Below are 23,887 nucleotides of genomic sequence, written 5' to 3'. Positions count from 1 at the left end.
AAATAATAGATACAAATATTTGGAAAAAATTCTAAAAGTAACTCCAGGCATTGATAGCAATAAAATACTACTGTAAATCTAAATCTAAATCCTAAATCTCTATGAGGAATGTTCTTCTGGAAGCTACGAATGGTGGCTTACACTTGTAGTTCCCGTACTGGTTATTTATTATAAACAAAATCTAAGTAAAGATGACAAAAACAGTAATGTCCTCACAGCACACACATTGCTAATTTAATTCAAGCCCATCTAACTATTAAGTTTGGAAGAAGAGAAGATAATTCTACATTGAGAGTCATAGATAAGGTCTATTGACAGCATAAGCACTCTAACCATTCTCCATACAGTATTAATTCGAAGAACTTATGAGAAAACCACTGGCATTCCATTAAAAGCCTTGAGTTTGATGTAAATGACTTTACAAAACAGTGTATTTATCAAGCCTATATGTTTGAAAGGACAAATCAATCAGCAGTGTTAAGCATCCACAGGTTCATACCAATTTCCTCAGGAAGGTGAGTTAGCAGGTTCTCTCCAAGGCCAAGGTGTGTGAGGTTGGTGAGGTGACCAATACCTCTAGGAAGAGTGGTCAACTGGTTGTTTGTCAAGACTAATTTCTAGAAGATTAACAAAATAAAAAAGTTACACATACATTTCCTACAACTGATGTAAACTTAAAATGATATAACTAATGAATAAAATAAACTAACAGAGAAATTAAATTGGGTAAAACTTGCTTGGTAAATCACAAGATTTTCTTTCAAAAATTTTCATTTGTTAGGAAAATAAAAGCAGACAATGTATTTTATGTTCATAAAGGAAAATAAGACAAAAATCTTTAGTTGGAGAGTTATATCAGAATCTTAAGAAAAACTTGTAATTTGGAGTAGTTTCCAAGACCTTTAGTCATCCAATTCTAAGACCACCAGGAAGGAGTTTCACCTGTAAATCCTTGAGGTAAGCAATCTCATTGGGCAAGGACTCCAGTTTGTTCTCCTCTAGGTCTAATTCTCGTAACTTTCTAAGGTTTCCAAGACCATGGGGAAGCTTCTTCAGAAGATTGTTCGATAATATTAGAACCTAAACAAAAACGATTGAGAGCATTTCATGACTCATGAAATAACATTACACAGGATTCTTATGCAGATTAAAGCTTATTAAGCAATACTAATTCCCCAAAATTACTATTAAGCATAACAATTATAAAAAAATTAAATATTTAATTGACTAATATATCATTTTAAAACTAATGTAGGTACTACAAAGAGATTTTAATTCAATTATTTACAAACTAATAAAAACAAGGAAATAATTTATTAACTAAATTTTAAAAGGAAAAACAAAATTAACTATTTGCCTTAAGACTGAAGTATTTTGACAGTGAATAATTACAAGTATTAATAACCTGATTACTTATTCAAAATTCTTTAAAATATTCACTAAGGAAAGTAAGCAATTCACTCACCTCAAGGGAAACAAGACCAGACACATCCTCTGGGATCTTTGTAAGCTGATTTGTGGCTAAATTCAATTCTACCATACTGGTCCAAGTTCCAAAATCCAAAGGAAGTGATGTCAACTGATTGTCCTGGCAGAGACAAGAAGCACCCAGGTAGAACCACAAAAACAAAGCCACCATTTATACTTCCCTCGGCAAGCAAAATTCTTAAACAGAAATTTTTATTCTCATATTTATCATCTAAATAGAAAAAGAAAACAAGAGCTAAAACGTACCAATAAAATCTCTGAACTTCCAACATTATAATTAATTAAGATTTTATTTTGAGGTTAAACTAGGAGATTTTCTTCTTATATAGGTATTTGTAATGAAAATTAAAAAAAACAATAATATACAGAGAAATCACTCAAAATTTCAAAGATCCTAGTGACAAGTGGGTTTTATCTACCTCATAATAATGTACAGAAATCACTGAGTAAAATAAGAATGTTCAAATTAAGATATGGATAGGAGCCAGGTGCGAGTGGCTCACATCTTTAATCCCAGTACACAGGAGGCAAAGGCAGGTGTATTTCTGTGAGTTCAAGGCCAGCCTAGGCTACAGAGTAAGTTCCAGGAAAGGTGCCAAAGCTACACAGAGAAACTCTGTCTTGGGGAGAAAAGAAAGATATGGATAGGAAGCTGGCAAAAGAGCTCAGTGGGTAAAGGCATTTGCCAGCAGCCTGACCAGCAGGACATATATGGTGGAAGGAGAGAACTGACTATTGTGTTTTGACCTCCCCCAATGAGCCATGTTGCTCAAGCATACAAACAAGAACAAATAAATAAATGTAGTTTTAAAAATTATAAAAAAAAGTACTAGTGCATATATAAGGAGAAAAATGTCAAACCTCACTTTTTTTTTCCAAGAAAAAGTTTTGTTAATCTTTTATCACATCTGAAGAAATGTTAAGACAATGTTCTATAGTTTCACATTTATTTTACTGAAACCTCAGGCAAACCTGACTAGGCAAATTACTCTAACAATATCAGAGCCATTAAAATGTTATGTTCAAATGCAAAAACTAGCAAACACCTGCTTCGCCATAGTCTAAACCTATTAGAAACTGAGACATTACTTATAACTTACACTGGGGACTGAACCCAGGGCCTTGTGCGTGCTGTGCAAGAAGTCTGCCACTAAGCTAAGCCACCGGCACTGCTACATCATGAATAATCAAGAAGGCTATTACCACCGCATCAATCATCACATGAACAGACTAAGAAATTTTATTCAGATTTTAAGATTATCTTGAATTAACATTTTTTACTTATAGACATTCTAAGAGTTATTATGACAAAGTATAGGAACAAATTGTTGCAGATTTAGATTACTAAAGGCCACAGTTATGGTGCTTAGTTTAAAAAAAGCCAAAACTATGTAGTATACTATGACAGAACATTCTATCTGGAATCAAAGAAACCCAGGTTTCCTGGATTCCTACTCAGTCAGGATTAGGTATATGACCTTTCCATTATTGTCTCTGGACCTAAAATCTATCCATTACAAATTAAATCACAGCACTTATAATTTTTTCCTTCCACAGTAAACTTATAAATTCACTTTATAAATGTGAAAGCTGCTCACTGAAGGGCATATGGACAGGCAAAGAACCTGAGAGTTACTCATCAATCACTCCGACAGCCAAAGAGAAACACTGTCTTACAAAGTACTGCTAAATGTAATTACATAACACCTAGAAATTTAATATAATAACCAGCACATTTAAAACAGCTTAAACCTGTATATAGAGAAAGTTTTACATACTTTATCTTCTATTTAATAAACTGGGAATACTGAAATAGATATTTAACACTGTCTTAGTCTAATGCAACAATTTTGGTGGTTCCATATTATTTCATTAGATATATTATTTTAAAAAATTAAACCATTCTGGTGTAAGTTGGCATTTATGAAATAGATGGTTAGGCAATATATGTGCTTACAGTTATACGTCTACAGACACCCAGGATTATTTCTTGAGAACAAACTGCTGAGGGTATGCTCAGTTTGAAGACATTTGGTATCTAATAAGAACGGTCCTAAAGCATACTTGTTAACAGTTTAGATTTCATCAACAAGGCATCACCTACTCTCCACACTAGTAGAGAAAATATGAATGAGAATCACAGCATGCATACACGCACGCACGCACGCGCACACACCCCCCCCAGATTGGCTTACCTTCATATTCAGCTTACTTAACACTTTAGCTCTGGAGAAAATTCCAAATGGGATTTTGTTGATTCGATTGTGTTCCATGTTGAGGGAATAAATGGTGGAAAACTGAGATGGACCTCCCACTGGATATAACTGGAAACAATTTCTAGCTAAGGTCAAGCTATTCAATTTTACAAGACTGGATAAAAGACTCTGTAAAAACAAAATAAGTATAAGATTCAGAAATGAAGTAATATTCACTTTAAACAAAGCAGCAGCCTTGTAGAGGATAACGGCAGGCTGGTTCTGTAACCACATTCAGGGACAATCACTACACAGACCTAGAATTTACAGCAAGCCCATAGTCAACATCAAATTAAATGGTGAGAAACTCAAAGTAATTCCACTAAAATGGAGAACAAGACAAGGCTGTCCACTCTCCCCATACCTATTTAATATAGTACTTGAAGTCTCAGCTACAGTATTAAGATAACTGAAGAAGATTAACAAGATACAAGTAAGAAAAGAAGTCAAGCTATCTGTATTTGCATAGGATACAATACTATCCTACATAAATGACCCTAAAAATTCCACTAGGCAATTCCTACAGCTGATAAACATTTCCAGCAGAGTGGCTTGATACAAGATTAACTTTTTAAAAAATCAGTAGCTCTCTTATATACAAATGACAAACAGACTGAGAAAAAAATCATGGAGAGATCCCCCTTTTAACTCTAATCAAGCAAGTGAAAGACTTGTATAATAAATACTTCAGGTCTTTGAAGAAAGAAATTAAAGAAAATATCAGAAGATGAAAAGATCTCCCAAGCTCATGGATCAGTAGAATCAACACAGTAAAAATGGCCATCCTACCAAAAGCAATCTACAGATTCAATCAATCTCCACCAAAATTCCAACACAATTCTTCTCAGACCTTGAAAGGACAATTCTCAACTTCATATGGAAAAACAACCCCAAACAATAAAAGAACTGCTGCAGGTCTCACCATTCCCAATTTCAAGTTGTACTACAGAGCTAGGGAAAATTAAAAAAAAAAAAAAATTAAAAAAAAAACCCAACAACAACAAAATGCAGGTATTGGCATAAAAACTGACATGTTGATCGATGGAATTGAATTGAAGACCCAGACATAAATACACACACCTATGGACACCTGATTTTTTTATGGACACACTGGGGGAAAAAAAAAGCATCTTATAAATGGTATTAGTCAAATTGGATGTCCACACGTAGAAGAATGAAAATAGATCCATAGTTATCACCCTGTCAAGTCCAAGGGGATCAAGGACCACAACATAAAACGAGATACACTGAATCTGATAGAAGAGAAAATGGAGAATAACCTTGAACTCATTGGCACAGGAGACTTTCTGAACAAATTGCCAATAGCACAGGCATTAAGATAAAAAATTAATAAATGGGACCTCTTAAACTGAAAAGCTTCAAAGGTCACCATCAATTGAATGAAGCATCAGCCTAAAGAATAGGAAAATATTTTTACCAACTCCACATCTGACAGAGGTCTAATATCCAAAATATATAAAGAAATCAAGAAACTAGACATCAAAAAACTAAATAATCCAATTTAAAAATGGTACAAATAAAAACAGAGAATTCTCCATAGAGGAAACTTAAATGGCTGAGAAATACTTAATGTTCAACATTCTTAATCATCAGGGAAATGCAAATCAAAACTACTTTGAGATTCTTACATTTAGAAAATGGCTAAAATCAGTAACACAAGTGACAGTTCATGCTGTGACAATGAGGAATAAAGGTAACACTCACCCATTGCCAGTGAGATTGCAAACTTGTACAGCCACTATGGAAATCAACATGGTGGTTCCTCAAGATCCAGCTACACCACTCTTGGGCATATCCCCAAAGGATGCTCTATCCCACCACAAGGACACCTGGTCAACTATGTTCATAGTAGCTTTATTCTTAACAGCCAGAACCTGGAAACATCTTAGATGTCCCTCAACCAAAGAATGAATAAAGAAAATGTGGGACAGTTACACAATTTACTCAGCTGTTTAAAAAAAAAAAAAAAAAAAAAAAAGACATCATAAAATTTGCAGGCAAAGGACGGAACTAGAAAAAAAAAAAAATCAACCTGAGTGAGGTAACCCAAACTCAGAAAGATAAATATGGTATGCATTCACTTATATGTGAATATTAGCCATTAAAAAAATGATAACCAATCTGTAATCTGTAGACCCAGAGAGGTTAGGTATAGAGGAAGGGACTAGGGGGGACACATGGATCTCCCCAGGAGGGAGAAATAGAATAGATTTCGATGGGTGGACTAGGGTAGGGTGGTTGGGGAGGGGTGCTGTGGGATGTTCTGTATGTCCTGTGGGAGCCCGTTCTCGGGTTCCTCATGGCTTTACCCAGCAGGTCCGCATAAAGGATGATATTAGTACCACGGGCCTGAGTGCAGGTGTCTGAGATGGTCTGCACTTGGCTGTGCTGTGGGATGGACTGTATGTCAAGTTGCTCTGATTGGTCAATAAATAAAACACTGATTGGCCCGTGGCTAGGCAGGAAGTATAGGCGGGACTAACAGAGAGGAGAAATAAAAGAACAGGAAGGCAGAAGGAGTCACTGCTAGCCGCCACCCTGACAAGCAGCATGAAAAGATGCCGGTAAGCCACGAGCCACGTGGCAAGGTATAGATTTGTGGAAATGGATTAATTTAAGCTATAAGAACAGTTAGCAAGAAACCTGCCACGGCCATACAGTTTGTAACCAATAGAAGTCTCTGTGTTTACTTGGTTGGGTCTGAGCGGCTGTGGGATTGGCGGGTGACAAAGATTTGTCCTGACTGTGGGCAAAGGCAGGAAAACTCTAGCTACAGAGGGGGAGGGGAGATAGGGTAGAGGAAGAAAATGTGGGGAGAGACAGTTAAAATTGAGGGGCACTTGAAGAATGGTATGGAAACTTAGTGCAGTGGAAATTCCCTAAATTATATGAAGGCAATCTTAACATGGTCCCCTAATAATGGGGAAAGGGAATCCCAACTGGCCATCTCATCACCAAATGAGTCTTCTAGTACTGGGACTAGGCTGCATTCACTTGAGTTGTTGGCCAAGGGGGTCCCACAGAAATCCCCAATCAACCCAGACTGGTGATGAGACAATGGGCTGCTCTCTGCAAACTGACTTGGGGCCCCATTGCTGAAGACAATACCTACACAACTCACTAAACAGAGAAGTCAAGATGGTATCTACATGGAGCCTTCACCCCTACATTCTAGTGTCTTTGGCGCAGGAAGGCATTCCGGAGGCTGCCAAAAGAGAAACGTAAACACAAACTCAACCATGAAATCTTTGACCTACAATCTGTCCCACCTGCAAGATATGTTAGGGCAATGGTGGCAAAGAACTTAGGGGAGTAGCCAAGCAATGTCTGATTTGACCTGAGGCCCACTTCATGAGACAGAACCCACATCCAACACTGCTTGGGGGACCAAGAACCAGACACACAATAGCCCAAAGATCTAGGGTAAAACCAAACACTACTGGTCTTAAAAAAAAAAAAAAGTACCATTAAAATGACTTCTAATGATATTCTGCTATACTCATAGATACTTTATTTAGTCCCTCTGGCAGATGGGAACAGATGCAGAAACCCACAACCAGACATTACACAGCTCTAAAAGGAATGACTCCATCAAATCCCTCCCCTTAGAGCTCATGGAACCCAATGGAAGAGGAGACAAGTAGAATATAAAAGCCAGAGGGAACAGAGAATACCAGGAGAAAAAGGCCCGCTAAATCAACTAAGCAAGGCTCATATGAACTCACAGAAACTGAAGAAGCAAACACCGGGCCTACACAGGTCTGCACCAGGTCTTCTGCATATATATTATAGCTTTCAGCTTAGAATTTTTTTGGGACTCCTGAGTGTATGAATAAATGGGTCTCTGATTCTTGCGTCTACTCTTGGGATTCTTTTCCTTCTTGTGGGTTGCCTTGTTCAGCCTCAGTGTGATGGTTTTCATTTTACCTTGTATATTATTTTGTCATGTAAAAAAAAATTGTTGCCTCACCTGACAGAAATTATGGAGTCACTGTATCAGATTTCTAGATTTCATAAGAAATAGGAAAACTCTCCCAATTTTTATTATTTGGTCTCCATTTATTGGAAACACTGTGGAGTAAAGAAAGCATATCTGTGGATGTGAAGTGCCCATGGGTAGCTAGTTTGCAACCTCTATGGACTCTATATTTCAGTATGAGAAAGATATGGTCTGAGTCCACTGTGTGATCAATCCTACAGAGGTTTACTAGCATCTATCCCTAAGTTAGTATAAGATTAACATTAACACCTGTGCTGGGTAAGATGTTCAATAATTAATGTTTCCTTTAGGAATATTAAATTTAATAGATGATTACACTTCCTGATATTGATGTTTTTCTCTATGGTAAAATTTGAGGGCAGAAAAGCATCAAACAAGAGTTTACTAAGTATATAACCTTATTGATCCCCATTTTAGCTTCCCACTATGTAAGGGAAGTGCCAAGCATGCAGACATAAAAGAATCTCTGGAGATAATACTAAACCCTACTTAAAAAAAAAAAAAAAAGCACACTGATTAAGAAAAAAATAGAAATAATATGTAATTGTATCATCATTAGTAATGAGTAATACAGAGGATGCTCTATCAAAGTCTGGATCAAGGGATATCAAATCAGCATCCTGTGAGTCTGTTCATGGGATCTGGGCCACTCCCACAGAACCACGATATTCGTTATGAGACTCATTAGAGATTGGTATGTTCACTAACATATGAGAAATAATTTTGACTGAGATAATTTTGACTCCTAGCTTTATCTTTTAATGCTTTGTGATTTTAACCAGTTACTTTTCTGAACCACAATTTATTCACTGTGTGAAATAAAGATACCATATAAGCTCAAGTGAAGACTAAAAGAGACAGAAGACACAGTTTTTGCTAGTATGTAATAAATGCTTAAATTTTAAATCATTGTATTCAAAGGAAAGAACACTGGAAACTGAGAGAAGGTTGAGATAAGACACTCAAAGACACAATCATAGACTACAGTTTAGAGTGTGTTAGTTTAAACTTGGAGCAGTTGAACATCAGCTAGTTAGAGATGAATTTGGGGTATCAGTATAAATAGCAAGGGCAGCAGAAGGCATGAAATAACTACGTAATGAAAGAACAGAGCAGAAACTGAAACATGTTCTTTAGATAGAAAACTGAGAAGGTATTCTTAACATTTTTGTTGTAGTAGAACTGGTAAGTGTGGTGATTAAGAAAACTGTGCATGACAGACAATTCAAGAAATACATTTCAATCTATTTCACTGAAGTTTTCCTGGGTTTCTTGCCACAAATGTTATTGTAACAAATGACTTTGTTTACTGAACTGAAAAAATGTTAGTATCTGAGATTCTGGGAAGGTGCATCAAGAAGGGAGCTTGGTGAGGCCTCCATTTCTTATGTCAACTGTGAAATGCTACAGGCTGTGGATTCCAACCTGACATCTGCTTTAACAGCTTTTGTCAACTCCAGGAAACTAAAGTCTGTTCCCTGTAGCACTAATCTTAAAGGTACTTATTAATAAAATCAAACCCAGACCAGGTATTGGGGTGAATTCTGGAAGATCAGAGAACCAGAACAAGCCACAGCTAACCTCACCTGGCCAACTTCTCAGCTGGTCTTGTTTCCCAAGACTGGATGCTTCTGTGCCCTCATCCCAATGGTTCTCAGCTGAACTGCTGCTCGAAAGCCTGAAGCTTAACCAGCCAAAATGCTTCTCGTTTCTGGTCTTTACGCATTATATATCTTTCCTTTTTACCATCACTCCCTGGGATTAAAGGCTCGTTTTTCTGGGATTAAAGGCTTGTGTCACCATGCCTGGCCGTTTCCAATGTGGCCTTGAACTCACAGAGATCCAGAGGGATTTCTACCTCTAAAGTGCTAGGATTAAAGGTGTGAGTGCCACCATTTTCTAACCTTTGTATCTAGTGGCTGTTCTGTCTCTGACCCCAGATAAGTTTATTAGGGTGTACAATATTTTGGGGAACACAATACCACCACGTTCCTGAATACAATGGTTATACTGAAGTGTACATGAAACCATAAATGTACAGCTCTTAGCTTCAAACCTTGGGCACATGTGCCTAGTGTTGTTCAAATGTTTTCTTTACGTGCGTATGTCTACATTAATACTAGTCCAGTCTCAGATGTCTTCAAATAGAAAAATGCACTAATTTTTACCAGCTCTGGTAAATGAGCTGGTAAAATCAGGAATGAGCCTCTCCTGCAAACTGCTGTCATGATTCATGGTCTCTAATTCAGCTTGAAAGTCTTTTCAGTGGCATCTAATGGATATTACTGTTTTCCTTACTGAGTCTGTTACAAACAGAATCACGCATTTGCAATGGAAATAGGCTATTTCCAAAAGCACATAGATTTTTTTTAAGTAAGACTTAATGATTTCCCATATTTGGACAAAGCTAATCAAAGACTTCCCCAGGGTCTCTACTTGAAAAGAGACATATGCATACATATCCATACAGCCTTTCAAATTCAAACCACAGAGAGCTGTCCTTTTTATAATGCTCTTATCACAAGTAAAAAGGCATGGAAAAATCTTTGTGGGGTCCCTTGTGCCTGTTTAAAAACTAAAGAGAAAAAAGGTCAGGGCTGATTAGAGATTGCAAAAAAAAAAAAAAAAATGGGATAAATAGCTGGAACAAAGAGGCTTTTGTGGTAGCATTGTTTTTGTTTTTACAATATCACAGTAATATAGATGCCAATAAATTGATATTTCAGTTACACAACATTAAACATGAAAATAACCACCTATGGCAATGTCCCTATCTTAACAGCCCAATAATTGTATTTTTTAAATGTTTCAAAATTTTCAAAATGTTTATAGGGACTCAGTCTTTATCTAAGAATATGGACACAAACCACACCCAAAGGGAAACTCCTCAAGAATTTAGCTGGGCACAGTAGCACACACATAATCTCAGTACTCAAGAATCCTGCGAGGCAAGAGGACAGCTACATGCATGGGACCAGCATGAGCTATATAACAAATACTAAGTAAAAAGCCTACTCTACAAGATCTTGTCTCTAAAAGAAAAAAAGCTATCACCACCACCAAGGGGAAAAAAAGGGACCTAATTAACGTGCTAATTGATCTATTATGGATGAGTCATTAGAAAAGCGGATAGCATTAAATGGTATAACCTCACCCATCTTGATTAATATGAATTATCATTATCACAGGACAAAAATCCAGTCTGGTCCTTGGAGCTGGATCTCATACCTTGGACTTCACTCTTTATCTCAGGTAAATGATACATTTCTGCTAAGAAAAAGTACTGCCATAGTAATCTCAGGGACCTAGCCTAGCAACTGCAACCATGGGAAACATCTTTATATTCTCTAAGATGTTTCCTGAAAATACACACAAGCCAAACTAATAGATGTGACTCTATGTTTTGTTCCCCTAGCAAACACATCAAATGAGTTAAGTCTTTTTGTAAATTGATATATAGTTGCATTTACCCAACTTTCTTCATACATAAAGCTTGAACTTGAAACACAGAAATACACACACACACACACACACACACACACACACACACACACACACACACTCTCTCAGATATCACTTAGAAACTACATTGTAAAGGTCAATGGGTAAGCCTACAGTTCCTTCATTTAATTTGTTACTATGCTTGAACAAATAATAAATAATATACAATATATAATAAAAATAATAAATAATATATTTGAATAAAATAAGCAAACACATTGCCAAGGATGCAGAACTAGTGACACACTGTTTCAATATAGGAGAGGGAAGAATTTAACTGCACATCACACTGAAACCCATTATCTACAAAAGAGGAGATGGCTCCAGAGTGCAATGATTAGTAAGAGCTGTCTCTTCTACTGAGACCAGAAGGAAGCAAGAGCAGGCAGTTGCGGGGGGAAGGGGATTGACTTCCTACTAGACCAATTTTTTTTTTTTTCTAATAGAATCAACGTAATTCAAGTTAAAAATAAGGTGTTAAAATATCCACTTTGTTGGCTGTTATACACTAAATAGGCTTTGACATTACCGCATCAATGGGGTAATAACGGGTCACAAGAGTTATAGCCAGTATTAATCTTGACAAGAAATCACACTATACAGGTAATTCTTCCAATTATCAGACATGTCTATTCCAGCTGAACAGAGCAGTCCAGTTCTAAATCAAGTCACACAGCTTTTTCTTAGAGGTCTTACTCCAGCTTCTCAGCAGTGAAGAGACTACAGCTAGATCCTCACTCTGGGTTTCCCCTTCTCCACATAAGCAACAGCATGCTCCTATACACAACTTTCTTTTTCAGAATTGACCTTAGTGGTGGTATGTGATAGCATATTCACTGTTTAAACAGTCCTAATCACCAAATTATGAATTCAGCTGTAAGACTGACTAGATTTCCCTCCATTTTCTTGCAGACTAGTTTCAATTACATTTTGTTTCCTCTAATCTACTTCTTACCTCTGGTAGAGTAGAAATGTTATTGTTCTCTAAATTTAACTCCTCAAGTGCACTGCATTTTGCTAATGATCTGGGTATTGCTGACAATCTATTGTATCTCAGGCCAAGACGATTTAAACTGGACAGGTTTCCTGTAAATATAAGAAAAAGGAATTTATCATTCAGAAAATATGATGAGCCTTACACTGTCATAAGCTACCCACTAGATAGTCATTAATTACTCTGAAGTACTATTACAACAGATCTTTAAACCAAGGGGTTGGTATTTGAGAAATAACATAATAGACAGCTTTAAGTGAATTTCTAAATGAAATATTAGATAAAGTACTGGCATTTATCTAATTAACAAGTTAATCTTTAGATTTAACTTATAACACGTGGTTCTGAGCATCTTACACAAACGATATCTAAGCATATTCAACCCAAACACACACTAGCTATTACTGAGCAAATAAATATCACTCCGCAGATATTTCCTAGTTTTACTGTCTAGACAACATAGGAAGCTATATATAAGCTCCCTGGATGAATATGGTTTCTACTATCATAAAAGATCCAAGCAAAACTTCCTAAACAATACATATAAGTTTGTTTTGATATTTAAAAGGACAACAATTAAGTTGGGTATATTCCTTTGTCATGACTGATTTATTTCTAACTACAAATCATGACTGCTGCTCTGACATTTCTGGATGGGCCAGGTTAAAATGTCAAATGTTGCCTTTATTTCTACATTAAACAGTTTCCCTAATGTTAGAAATTACAGAAGTGGATGACTGTGTCATGAGTTATTCTTTTTACTCTGATCACCATATGACCGATGTTCGGAATACCACACTGCTATGATAATGAGCATAGCTAACATAGCACACACGAAGCCTTGACAAGTCGGGAACAGCTGCTATGCCCTCGATCCTCACCTAGTCTCTCTTCAGCAACCAGCAACGGAGGTTATCTACATTACTACTCAGAGTCAAGATTTATCCTTTACGTCATGATAACAGTCATACTTTAACAATATCAAGTAAATTCAATCGACTATCACACAGAAACCCTGCCAAGTATCTCTGCCTTCCCACTAGACTAAGAGCTATTCTACAGGTACATCACTTACAATTCTCTTCTACAATCCTGTTGAAATTGCACCACCAAGAATTTACAGCTCTGGTTAAGCAAGATTCCAAAAGGTGTAATATAGAATACAAAAGCAACAATAAAACTATCACCTAGCAAAAATAAGTTGAGCTTGCCTTAAAGTCATCTCTAAATTAACTCAAGGTGCTTCACTGGTATCTTTCTGATGGCACTCTGGTAAGATGTGCCCACTTTAAAGGTGGATGGAGGGACAACACAAAACGATAAACAAAACAGGATCGACTACTTCTCAAAGCACCAGAGAAGTGAGAGATCAGAAATAGGGTAAGAATCATTCTTTACTATTGTTACTACTGCACTATGACTAAATATGAGGGTTGTATATATACTGGCAAAAATGGGGACATCTACATGTACAAGAGAATAAAAAAATTGGAGATGGCAGAATACAATAGGAAAATCAAAGTATTTTATATTATTTATAACATGTGTGCAGAGTACACACATACCAACTAGAAATGTGAAAATGTTCCCTGAAGGCTCAGAAATGCTATGGGTTTTTTTGTGTGTGGTATTTTGTTTTGTTTTTTGTTTTTGTTTTGTTTTGTTTTTTTTGCTTTTTAGCATGTCATTTAACTGGGTAATCAGACAGCAACATTTACAAGCTAAGCCTCTAGATTAGTAAGTAAGTCTTGAAGAATTACCTATCAAAGGTAGACAATTCTTGAGCCTGGTATTATATAAAAGCTATATATACTTTGTGGGTTTGTTTGTTTTTTTAATTTCATTGTGTACATGGGTTTGTGTATGCCCACACATGTGAGTGGGTTCACAGGCTTGCCTGTGCTTTTCTGTGTAGGCCAGAGGTTGATGATCCATGTCTTCCTCAATCACTCCCCACCCTTTTTTTTTTTTTAAAGATAGTTTCTTACTGTACTTGGATTTGGCTGACTGGGCTGTACTGGCTGGCCAGCAAGCCCTGGTGATTCTCCCATTGTCACCTTCCCAGATTACAGGCACACGTTGCTACATGGAGGGAGACCTGTGTCCTCAGGGAGACTTCAGTCCTTATGCTTTCACAGCAAGTACTTTATCAACTGAGCCAAATCCTCAGCCCACCTTGTGACCTCTTAGTGAGCAAGGGTATGATCACAGAGGCTAGTCTTTATGCTCACGACTAAAATGTTCTCTTCTCACATAAAGACTATTTAACTACAACCTCTGATCTTAGAACAGACCAGTTTTAAAATGTTTCTGATGCAATTTACCAAAACTACGTAACCCCACAGGACTATTAGACTCAGAGTTGAGATTAAATTTGTGTCCATATTTGTAAGTCTACCTAAGTTATTATATCTTATGTTTCAATCTTTTTTCAAGTATGCAATATGCATAATAAAACATTTCAGATTAACTGCTATGGCTATTTTACTTAGTTGAGTCTTGAGTCTTGTAAGTCAATCTGTTTGCCACCTAGATATGTGGTACCCTAAAGGTGAGGCTAAGGGTGGGGAAAACCCTGTAGGCAGTACACACTTGAATCTTTAACAGAGTAAAAAACATCCAAAAATACTATTCTCAAAGATAGTTCCTTGATACCTAAAACTCAACTTTATACTCTGAGATAACTCAGCCCTGACAGGCTCCTTGATGTATCTGTTATACTATACCTAATACTATGCCAATACTTCTGGAATCAATAGGGGTCACACCAATTATAAATGCTTATTCTATTTCTGTATCCCTTTCCATAGCCTCATAAATTCTACTGCCAAAACACTAATGCAGAGCCAGGCAAAGAATATCCATAGCTGAATATTGCTGGAAGTTTATTACAATAGAGCAAACACTGAGAAGCATTAAAGTGGCACTAAATTCTGAAAACTGTTATAGAAAGAAAAAAACATAGATTTCATTCATTGAAAATATTTCCTGATACTAGTGTTGTCTTGTCCAAGTCGCTCAATAAGATTCTACATCCTTAAAGTAACTCCTCTCCTCTGTCTCTTTGCTAGTTTCTCCCTCATTACCTCAAAACAAAATTATGCAACTAGCTTTGAAGATTAACCTTTAATACTTAATCCTATACCATAATAGTTGAGATAAATCTACTTTTCTTTTTATGTAACTGAGAAAAAAAAACTAAACAACCACTTCTTTTCCTATCAAATGTATTTACATTACTTGACTAGTTTTTAAGGCTCCTGGCTCCCATCTACTGACCCAGATGCTGCTGTATAAAATAATAATATCAGACATCTACTCTGTCCGGATGTTTCCACCAATGACTATTATGCTCAGAGTATGATAGTAGCTGAGAGGCCTGAACAAAATACTTTTTGTATTTATAGACGAGTAGGACAACTCCTAGCAGTAAAGATCAAAAAACGGCCTTATAAACCAGGTGAGAGAATCATTACTACAAAGGAACATCTCTGCCTGGTACAACAGAAGGGAATGAACAGAGAAGGAAAACGTAAAAATGTAAAATGGAGAGGTGGGACGAGTGAGCCAGGTCAGCAGGTGGAGGTGCCTGAGGTGCCTGAGGACCTGAGCTTAATCCTTTGGAGGGATGTCACAATGATGGAAGAAAACAGACTCCTCCAAGTTGTCCTCTGACTGACCCCTCTTCTGCATGCACCCATACATGACCATGCAAACGCGCTCACACGGAATGAATGAATGAATGAATGAATGAATGAATGAATGAAAGGAAATTTACAGTTAAAAAATGAAATGCAGAGGTAAGATGTTTAGGTATTATACAATATGGCATTCATTTTCATAATCAACTAAAGATATGAATTCAAAGGTCAAGAAATGTATCATGGCTTGAGGCTTTAAACAGCCATTCTGTGACATTCGATAAAAATAGCTAAGAACGCCTAGGCAACAGAGAAGATCTGGCCCAAGTGGTGTGGGTACCAGTGAGCACCCCTGAAGGCATTGAGAGGGGGACTGGCCCCACCCTTTGCTACCTCATGCATAAGGTAAGCTAGACAGGGTAGTGCTGGAGAGCTCACCCTGGTGGTGAAGACAAGGGAGGGCTGGCAGGCTCACCAACCCAGCTGCCACCCAGGCCCAGAACCAGAGCTATGAGGTGGCCCACTCCAACATCCACCCCATCTATGAACTACTGGAACACGTGAATGGGGCCAGTCCTGCAGATCCACAGCCGCAGGATCTCCATGACATAGGACAACAATAGGATATCCAAGAGGAGTCCCAGTGAGGATCCAGTGGTGACAGTGTAGCAGAAGCCAGAGGCCTCAAGCCAGACCAGTGACTCACTGCAATGAACATTTGCAAGTAGAGATGAATGGACTAAAAGGTAAAGTATGTGACTCACTGGGTTGCACTACAGCTTCCATGACAAGATTTTTTTTTCTTTTACATTTTCTTTTATTAGGGGATAGGGGTGCAAGGGCAGAGGGCAGATATGAAGAGACAGGGAGAAGAATGGGATCAGGATGCATGATGTGAAATCCACAAAGAATCAATAAAAATTTTTTTTAAATGAGTCACAGACATTTTGTAAAATTTCTTTTGTGTGTGTGTTCTTAATGTAGTATAATACAAGAATTACTCAACAAATTCTATAAATATTTACTTAATTTGTAGAAGCATCACTGTAGAAAAATGAGCCACAATTGTGATGAGCAGAATTTTTAATAAAAATCTTAACAGTGAAAAAATAATAGCTAAGAAGCAGCAATTAGTTACTTTTCTCATGGCTGAGACTAAATACCTGACATGAAGCAACTCAGGGGAGGAAGGAGTTATTTAGCTCACAGTTTAAAGGCATCATAGCAGGAAAGATGTTCAGGGGACAGACGTACTTCATTCTATTGAACAGCTGTCAAGTAGTATGTGTTGAGTACCAGTATCTATCTAATTGTGACTCAACTACTGTCACATTTGTAATGTTTAGAGGAATTCAGTAATAAAAACCTTCATACATAGTATTTCATAATGTATCAGAGGATAGTTATTATAAATTGTTATGAATGTGATGAGCATACAGCAAAATTAATTTCATTTCCACAAAGTGAGAGGTCATGTTAATTTATTCACTCTTTACAGGACAAGAAGTAAGATTATACTTTATTCCTTGCCTATGGCCATTGTTACAGTAAAGCCAATGAAGGTGGGAGGTTTCCCTCAAGTAGTGATCGTGACAGCAAAAGGCAACAAATCTTTAAAAAGAACTAGAAGTAGATAAGGTATCTCTTTCTGTCTCTTTACTATGCATGCCTTTTTCTATCACAGAAACATATGCCAAGGGGTCTCTGAAGTTTACCAAGGAACAAAGGATTAATAATGGGAAGACCCCATAATTCTGCTCCACCAACTGGCATGCCTCGTTAAATTACTCTCCACAGTAGAACAAGAGACAAACACAATGCTTTAAATGTCTCTTAATCTCATTCTGTAGTGACAAACATTAGTATGGTGATGGGATTTCTAAATGCTTAGCACCTCAAAAGCCAGTAAAATACCCAAACTAAATCTCACCCTTAAAATCAGGACAGATTTGTAGAACTAAACCATTTCAAACTAAAAATGTTGCTGTGAAAGTAGCCCACGATATTAACTAGGACCAAAACAGTGCCTCTACCTTTCCTGCACCTAAGCTCTGACCTCCTTTATGGTAGGGTTGGAAAGAAGATGAATTTTTAAAAATAAGAGCCATGAAAAATCCATGTTTGCAAATACCTTATCACTTATTTAAGAGAATGTCAAAGAATCGTTCGCATTTAGCCAAGATCCTATTACTATCAGCAAAGTAAAAGAGATTGTAAAAATGAGGTAGGAAATAGCAAACTCATTTATGCTGGGGGGGAGGTGCGACAGGTGGCCCCAGAGGTTTGACATTTATTGTGATTCTTCAGCAATGGTTCCAACTCTTCTTTACTTATAGTGGTTCTAACTACAAGCTAAACTGTGACTGTAAAATCAAGAAGTGCTCTGCTTTAATGTTGAGACACTACACTAAGAAAACCACCATAGGCAAGTGTCTCTGTATAAATGTGGGCTGATCACTGCCAATCACCGACAGCTTTTAAGTGCTTAACTTTGACTATAAATTGTTCTGTGCTCCACTTTGACAGCTTGCTTTCTTATGCTGTCAAATGTTTAAAACATGGTAAAATTACATGGCTATGAATTAAAATTAGATACTTTCAATTTTGATAAATATAAAGCATCTTTAGGTTAATTCAGTGTAACAGTTGAGTAAGACTATTTCAAATGGTCTTAATCTTATTTTAACAAAGTAGCAAAAAAAATCAGTAGGAAGAGTACACCATTCTAAAGATGAAATAATGTCAAAGATGCATTTTTAAAGCAAACTGGAGAAAAAGAAAAACTAAAAGAAATGTAAAAATCCTGAATGTCAAAAACCATAGGAATAAAACTACTACAAAAAAAAACAACCCATTTGTTCTAGATAATGCTGCACTGAAATCACTTATAGCCTTTTTTTTTTTGGGGGGGGGGGGTTGGTTTTTTCAAGACAGAGTTTCTCTGTGTAATAGCCTTGGCTGTCCTGGAACTCTCACTCTGTAAAACTCACAGAAAGATTCCCCTGCCTCTGTCTCCCTGAGAGTTGGGATTAAGGCGTGTGCCACCACACCCAGCATAACCTTTGTTTCTATAACCATAATCTCTCTGCCATTTCTTCAGAGCCCAGTGCAACAAAAAGACCTCGATGAACTGGCCTGTGCTTCAGCCATGAATGTAAGGTTTTATTGCATTCTTCTCTCTTTATCTAATTTCAAAAAGAAATAAAAAGTTAAATGTTTATTCTACTTTAGGCTCTTTCTCTCTGATTTTATAATGGTTATCAGAAATCCCAGAATATTTTATGGAAAAGCAGGTTCATTTCTGGACAAAATTACACTGTAATTACTAAAGGTTTTCCTTTTGTTCACAGAGAACTCTTGAAGTACAGGAGGTTTCTATGCAGTCAAATGAAGACTCTGACGTAAGTGCCATCAGCCGCCCTTCTGTCTCCGCTCTCTTCCCCTGGCTCAGGAACTGAGTGACCCTGGAATTGCTGGTGCAGGAACTAAATTATCGACAAGAGGGAATGTTTTCACAACAAGAGCTGACATTACACAAAGCAGTGGAAACAACCTGTCTACCTAAGGTGGGGGTGGCTTTTGGAAATGTCAGGTATACATGACTCCAGAGGAGAATTAGGCAGCTGCTCCAGGACCAGCAACTCCACAGGGCAGAGAGTGGCTTTTGTTTCTCACTGTGGTCACACTTTCAAAACTGGGCTACGATTAAAAAATAATAATGATAACAGTAATTTTTTAAGAAAAAGTATCAAGGGAACCATAGTTCAATTAGATCAAGCTTGCCACTATCTGTTCCAGATGAGCTGTTCTTCTCCAATAAAAAAGAAAAAGAATCTCAAGTGTCAGCTGAGAACTATTGATGACAGAGTACCTGCCTAGCATATGTGGAGCCCTGGTTTCAATCCTCAGCATCCCTAAATAAGTAAAAGAAAAGAGAAATACATAAAATTTACATATGTAACAGATCACAATGCAAATGTCCAAGTTTCTCACCAAATCTTAACCTTCAGCTACACAATCTACACAATTAAAACCTCAACATACCAGGATAGAAAGGATGACAAAAGACAAAAATGAATTATTTAATAAATAATACATGAGAAATGACTATAATATAAAAATTCCAATAAGCACTACTAATTAACTTTGCCTTCACCCAAAATACCTATTTTATCTCCTGGCAACTAACAAATTTATTATCTATAAATGCAATATTATTTTAAATTCTTATTATTGTTTCCATTCTCACAGCTTTCCAATACATACTTGTGATCTGATCACATAAAACATGTGAGACATGAAGTCTACAATATCATCTTAATTACAAGGGATTAATAACAAAGTCAAGGGCTGGAGAGACAGCTCAGGGGTTAAGAGCACTAAGGTTCAGAGGGCCCAGGTTTGATTCCCAGCACCCATCCAGCAGCTTTTCTAACTCAAGTCCCAGGGGACCTGATCCTCTCTATTGGTACCAAGAAAAACACTCATACACATAAAATAAAATAATAATGAAGTCAGATATAGCTATAAAGATACTTGCTTGGGATTTAGCTTGATTAGCATGTACAAGACCTAGGGGTTCAAATCCCAGCACCACATAAGAAACAAATAGAAATTAAAACACAGAATTACCTCTATAAAAAAAGAGACATATAAAATTAAGAAAACTAGGAGAAAGGTTACGTGGGACAGTTACCTTTCTCAGAGGAAGAGATCCTTATCACCTAGCACAGTCTGCAAAACAGGGACACAGATAAATCCACAAACACACTAAACATCACTAAGACTTCTATGAGAGAAGAAATGGTGGACCAATGACCATTTCCTAAATATCTATTTCATCAGTGGAATGAGTGAAGAAAGTGATTCCTCAGCAGACAAGACAACAAAAACCAAGGCCCTTGGGCTAGAACTTGCTCAAGAAACAATCTAGCAGCCTAAGAAACCCAGTGACTCGCTAGCCTGAGATCTGCACACAGTTTCACAACCTGGGGTAAAGCTACATTTGGTCTTCCTGCCTATTTGCAGTAAAGTAAAGCAATGTTTTTTCTTTCTAAGACTAAGCAAAGTTCTGGATTTCATGAAAGATTTTTGATTTTGGTTTTGTTTTGGTAAAGTTATTTTTAGTATGACAACCTCATGGGAGAAAAAAATTAACACACTGAAATTAAGCAGTCACTTTTCCCTTTACTATTCAATCAGTTGTTCAAAATTAAGCAAACTTGAAGACATTTATTTCAATGTAGGAACATCCAATAATAGAAACTAAACATTTCACTATGTACGTTTTAAGAACAGATACTAAGGTAAAAATTGACACATCTGTTGAGCTGGCCTAGAAGTATACTACAGAAATGTCATTGTAAAAGATCAACACTGAGAAAACTTAGTTTTTAAACTTCAGAAATAAAGACATCATCCTTTGTATGGTTGGTCAAAAAAACCTGTCTCTTATAATGTACAAAAACATACATTAAATTCCAAAGGGCAGAACCAAAAGGTAGAGCTACTTCCTGATCCCATAAGACCCCCAAGGGAAGGGCACGGAACCTAGTGACCGTGTGCCTGGCCAAACTGTTCAAATAACCAACAGCTATAGAGGACATTACTGTTCCCATCAACTGTTCTGATAAAACTACTACCAGCCTGGCTTTAGCTAATCAGAAACTGACTAAGGCAACTACAGCAATCGGACAGCTGATGAATGGAAAAACTAGAAAAATAATGAGGATTAGAAACAGCATTACAGTTGTTCTGACACTTTAACTGACACAGATCTGAAGGGGTAAGATCCCCCAAAAGTGCAGGCTGTGGGGAAGTGTGAGAACACACTCCCTGTTTCAACTGCACTATGATAAACTAACAGTCTATAAAGAAACTAAAATTGTTTTTAAAACACTGCTAATAAGGAAATTTTTTGACCTAAATGTCTTCAATGGTGAATTTTACCAAATATTAATGCCACTTTTTTTTTTTTTATAGTTTAGTATGCTTCTGAGTTTTGTGTATCACTTAAATTCCAAGAGGCCAGGAAAAGGCATTGGATCCCCTGGAACAGGAGTTACAGATGGTTGTGAGCTGCCATGTGGGTGCTGGGAATCAAACTGCGGTCCTCTGGAAGAACAACCCGTTCTCTTACCCGCTGAGCTATCTCCAGTTCCAAGTTATGCCACTTTCATAAAACTTGCAAATAATGAAGAGGAGCATTCCCAACTTACTATATGTGACCAACTTTACTAAACAAACAAACAAAAAAACATTTTATAATGACTTGTGAGAATTTGTTACAATACAAATGAATGAACCTAATTTTCAACTTCTACCAGAATGTGCCTTTTTTCATTATCTCACTTTGGTAAACAATTCCAATCTTATTATCCTCATTATCTGCTCTGTATGTTTTTCTAACATTTCACTCATGAAATAACCAACCTGTTTAGATTTGTTTCGACAGGCCTCATTAATTCCCTAGAAAGAAACTTCTGGGACTTGAGGAGACAGTTCAGTGGGTGATGGAATTACTAAGCAGGAATGAAGACCGAAGTTCAGACCCCTAAGCTAGGGGACAAAGGCTCATCTGAGTTTTAATCAAGCTCGTGAAAATATAAACTTGTATTTTATTAGTTCCTTTACTGTACTACCTATCTCTTTCCAGAACTTTTCTCTTTTGTTCCTTTTAAACTTCATTTATTTTATATTATTTCTATCTTCCTGGTTTTTTTGTTCCAGAGTATTTCTTCAACTTCAGCTTATAGGTCATTATTTTGGGCTTTGTGTTTAATTTTCCAACTAATTTAATTTAATTTGGTAAACACATCTTTTCATTTGTATGCACATGTGTGTGTTAGGAGGAGAACAGGCCAGAGTTCAGTGTCCAGTGTCTTATTACTCTCCACATCATTTTCTCTAAGTTTCTCAATGAACCTGAAGCTCACGAGCTGACTAGACTGGCTGCCAGTGAGGTCTTGGGATCCCCATTACTCCAGTTCTCTAGCACTGGGTTACAGGGGTGCCAACGAGTCCTGCTTTTGCTGTGGGTACTAGAATCCAGACTCAGTCCTCAGGACTGTACAGCACTATAGCACTCGGTCATCTCCCCAGTGCTTGGTAGACATTTCTAAGAACTGTGTTTTGTTTCTCTTTGGTATCAGCCTGAACATAATCATGTTCACAAATACAGAACATACTCCCTCTATGCTTTTTTATCTGAGATAACTCTTCTTTCCATCCTAGCCATTTCAATTACTTTAAAAACAAAAAAAGTAGAAAATAATTGTCGTGGTTTCTAATATCCTGAATCATCCATGTGTTCTTTTTATATTTTAAGTTTAACAGAACACTCCTATAACTTGTTACATGATGCAGACAATTTTGCCTTTCCAGTTTAAAGAATAAATATTTAATTTGTTACCAGTATAAATACTAATACGATAGGAAGATCCATGGGCTAAGAACTAGAAAGGCATAAGTTGAATGGTAATTATAATATCTAAGTCTCAACTTGCTTTTCTGTAAGAAAATTATTGACTTACATTAATCAAGATACTTCCCCACTGGCAGGGAAACTATGGCCAGGATGTAAAGATAGTTAGATGGATGGATGGATGGATGGATGGATGGATGGATGGATGGATGGACGGACAATAGATTGATAGATAGATGATAGGTAGATAGGTAGGTAGGTAGATAGATAGATGAAAGATTGATAGACAGATGATAGGTAGGTTGGTAGGTAGGTAGGTAGGTAGGTAGGTAGGTAGGTAGGTAGGTAGGTAGACAGACAGATAGACTGACTGACTCACTCCCCACCTAAAGGTTAATAACAACATCCCCCTCTAAATGAAAAAACAAACAAGCAAACTACAACAACAAACCCAAACTGAAAATATCCTCCACATTCAAAGATTTAACAAAACAGAGGTTAATATTAGCAGTCTGGAAATAAACTCAGAAACCAGAAACAATCAGATACTGGGAAGGAGTTTGC

The 23,887-nt window shown here is 37.0% G+C and overlaps 1 protein-coding gene across 5 annotated transcripts in view; it reads right to left on the bottom strand.

Moving 5' to 3' along the window:
• The window catches only part of Shoc2 (SHOC2 leucine rich repeat scaffold protein), an 83,305-nt gene that overhangs the window by 3,068 nt on the left and 56,350 nt on the right, over nt 1-23,887 (bottom strand). For all 5 annotated transcript variants that reach the window (XM_006995136.4, XM_015988667.3, XM_076563294.1 and 2 more), the window contains 5 exons: nt 12,221-12,351; nt 3,684-3,872; nt 1,466-1,588; nt 943-1,080; nt 500-617 (listed from right to left, as the gene is read on the bottom strand). In XM_006995136.4, coding sequence (XP_006995198.1) covers nt 500-617; nt 943-1,080; nt 1,466-1,588; nt 3,684-3,872; nt 12,221-12,351 — 699 coding nt within the window. The remainder of the gene's footprint in view (nt 1-499; nt 618-942; nt 1,081-1,465; nt 1,589-3,683; nt 3,873-12,220; nt 12,352-23,887) is intronic.

This window comes from Peromyscus maniculatus, chromosome 1 (genome assembly GCF_049852395.1).
Source record: "Peromyscus maniculatus bairdii isolate BWxNUB_F1_BW_parent chromosome 1, HU_Pman_BW_mat_3.1, whole genome shotgun sequence".
NCBI classification, from domain to species: Eukaryota; Metazoa; Chordata; class Mammalia; order Rodentia; family Cricetidae; genus Peromyscus; species Peromyscus maniculatus.
Note: the sequence above shows the minus strand (reverse complement) of the source record. Positions and strands in the feature narration are given on the sequence as shown.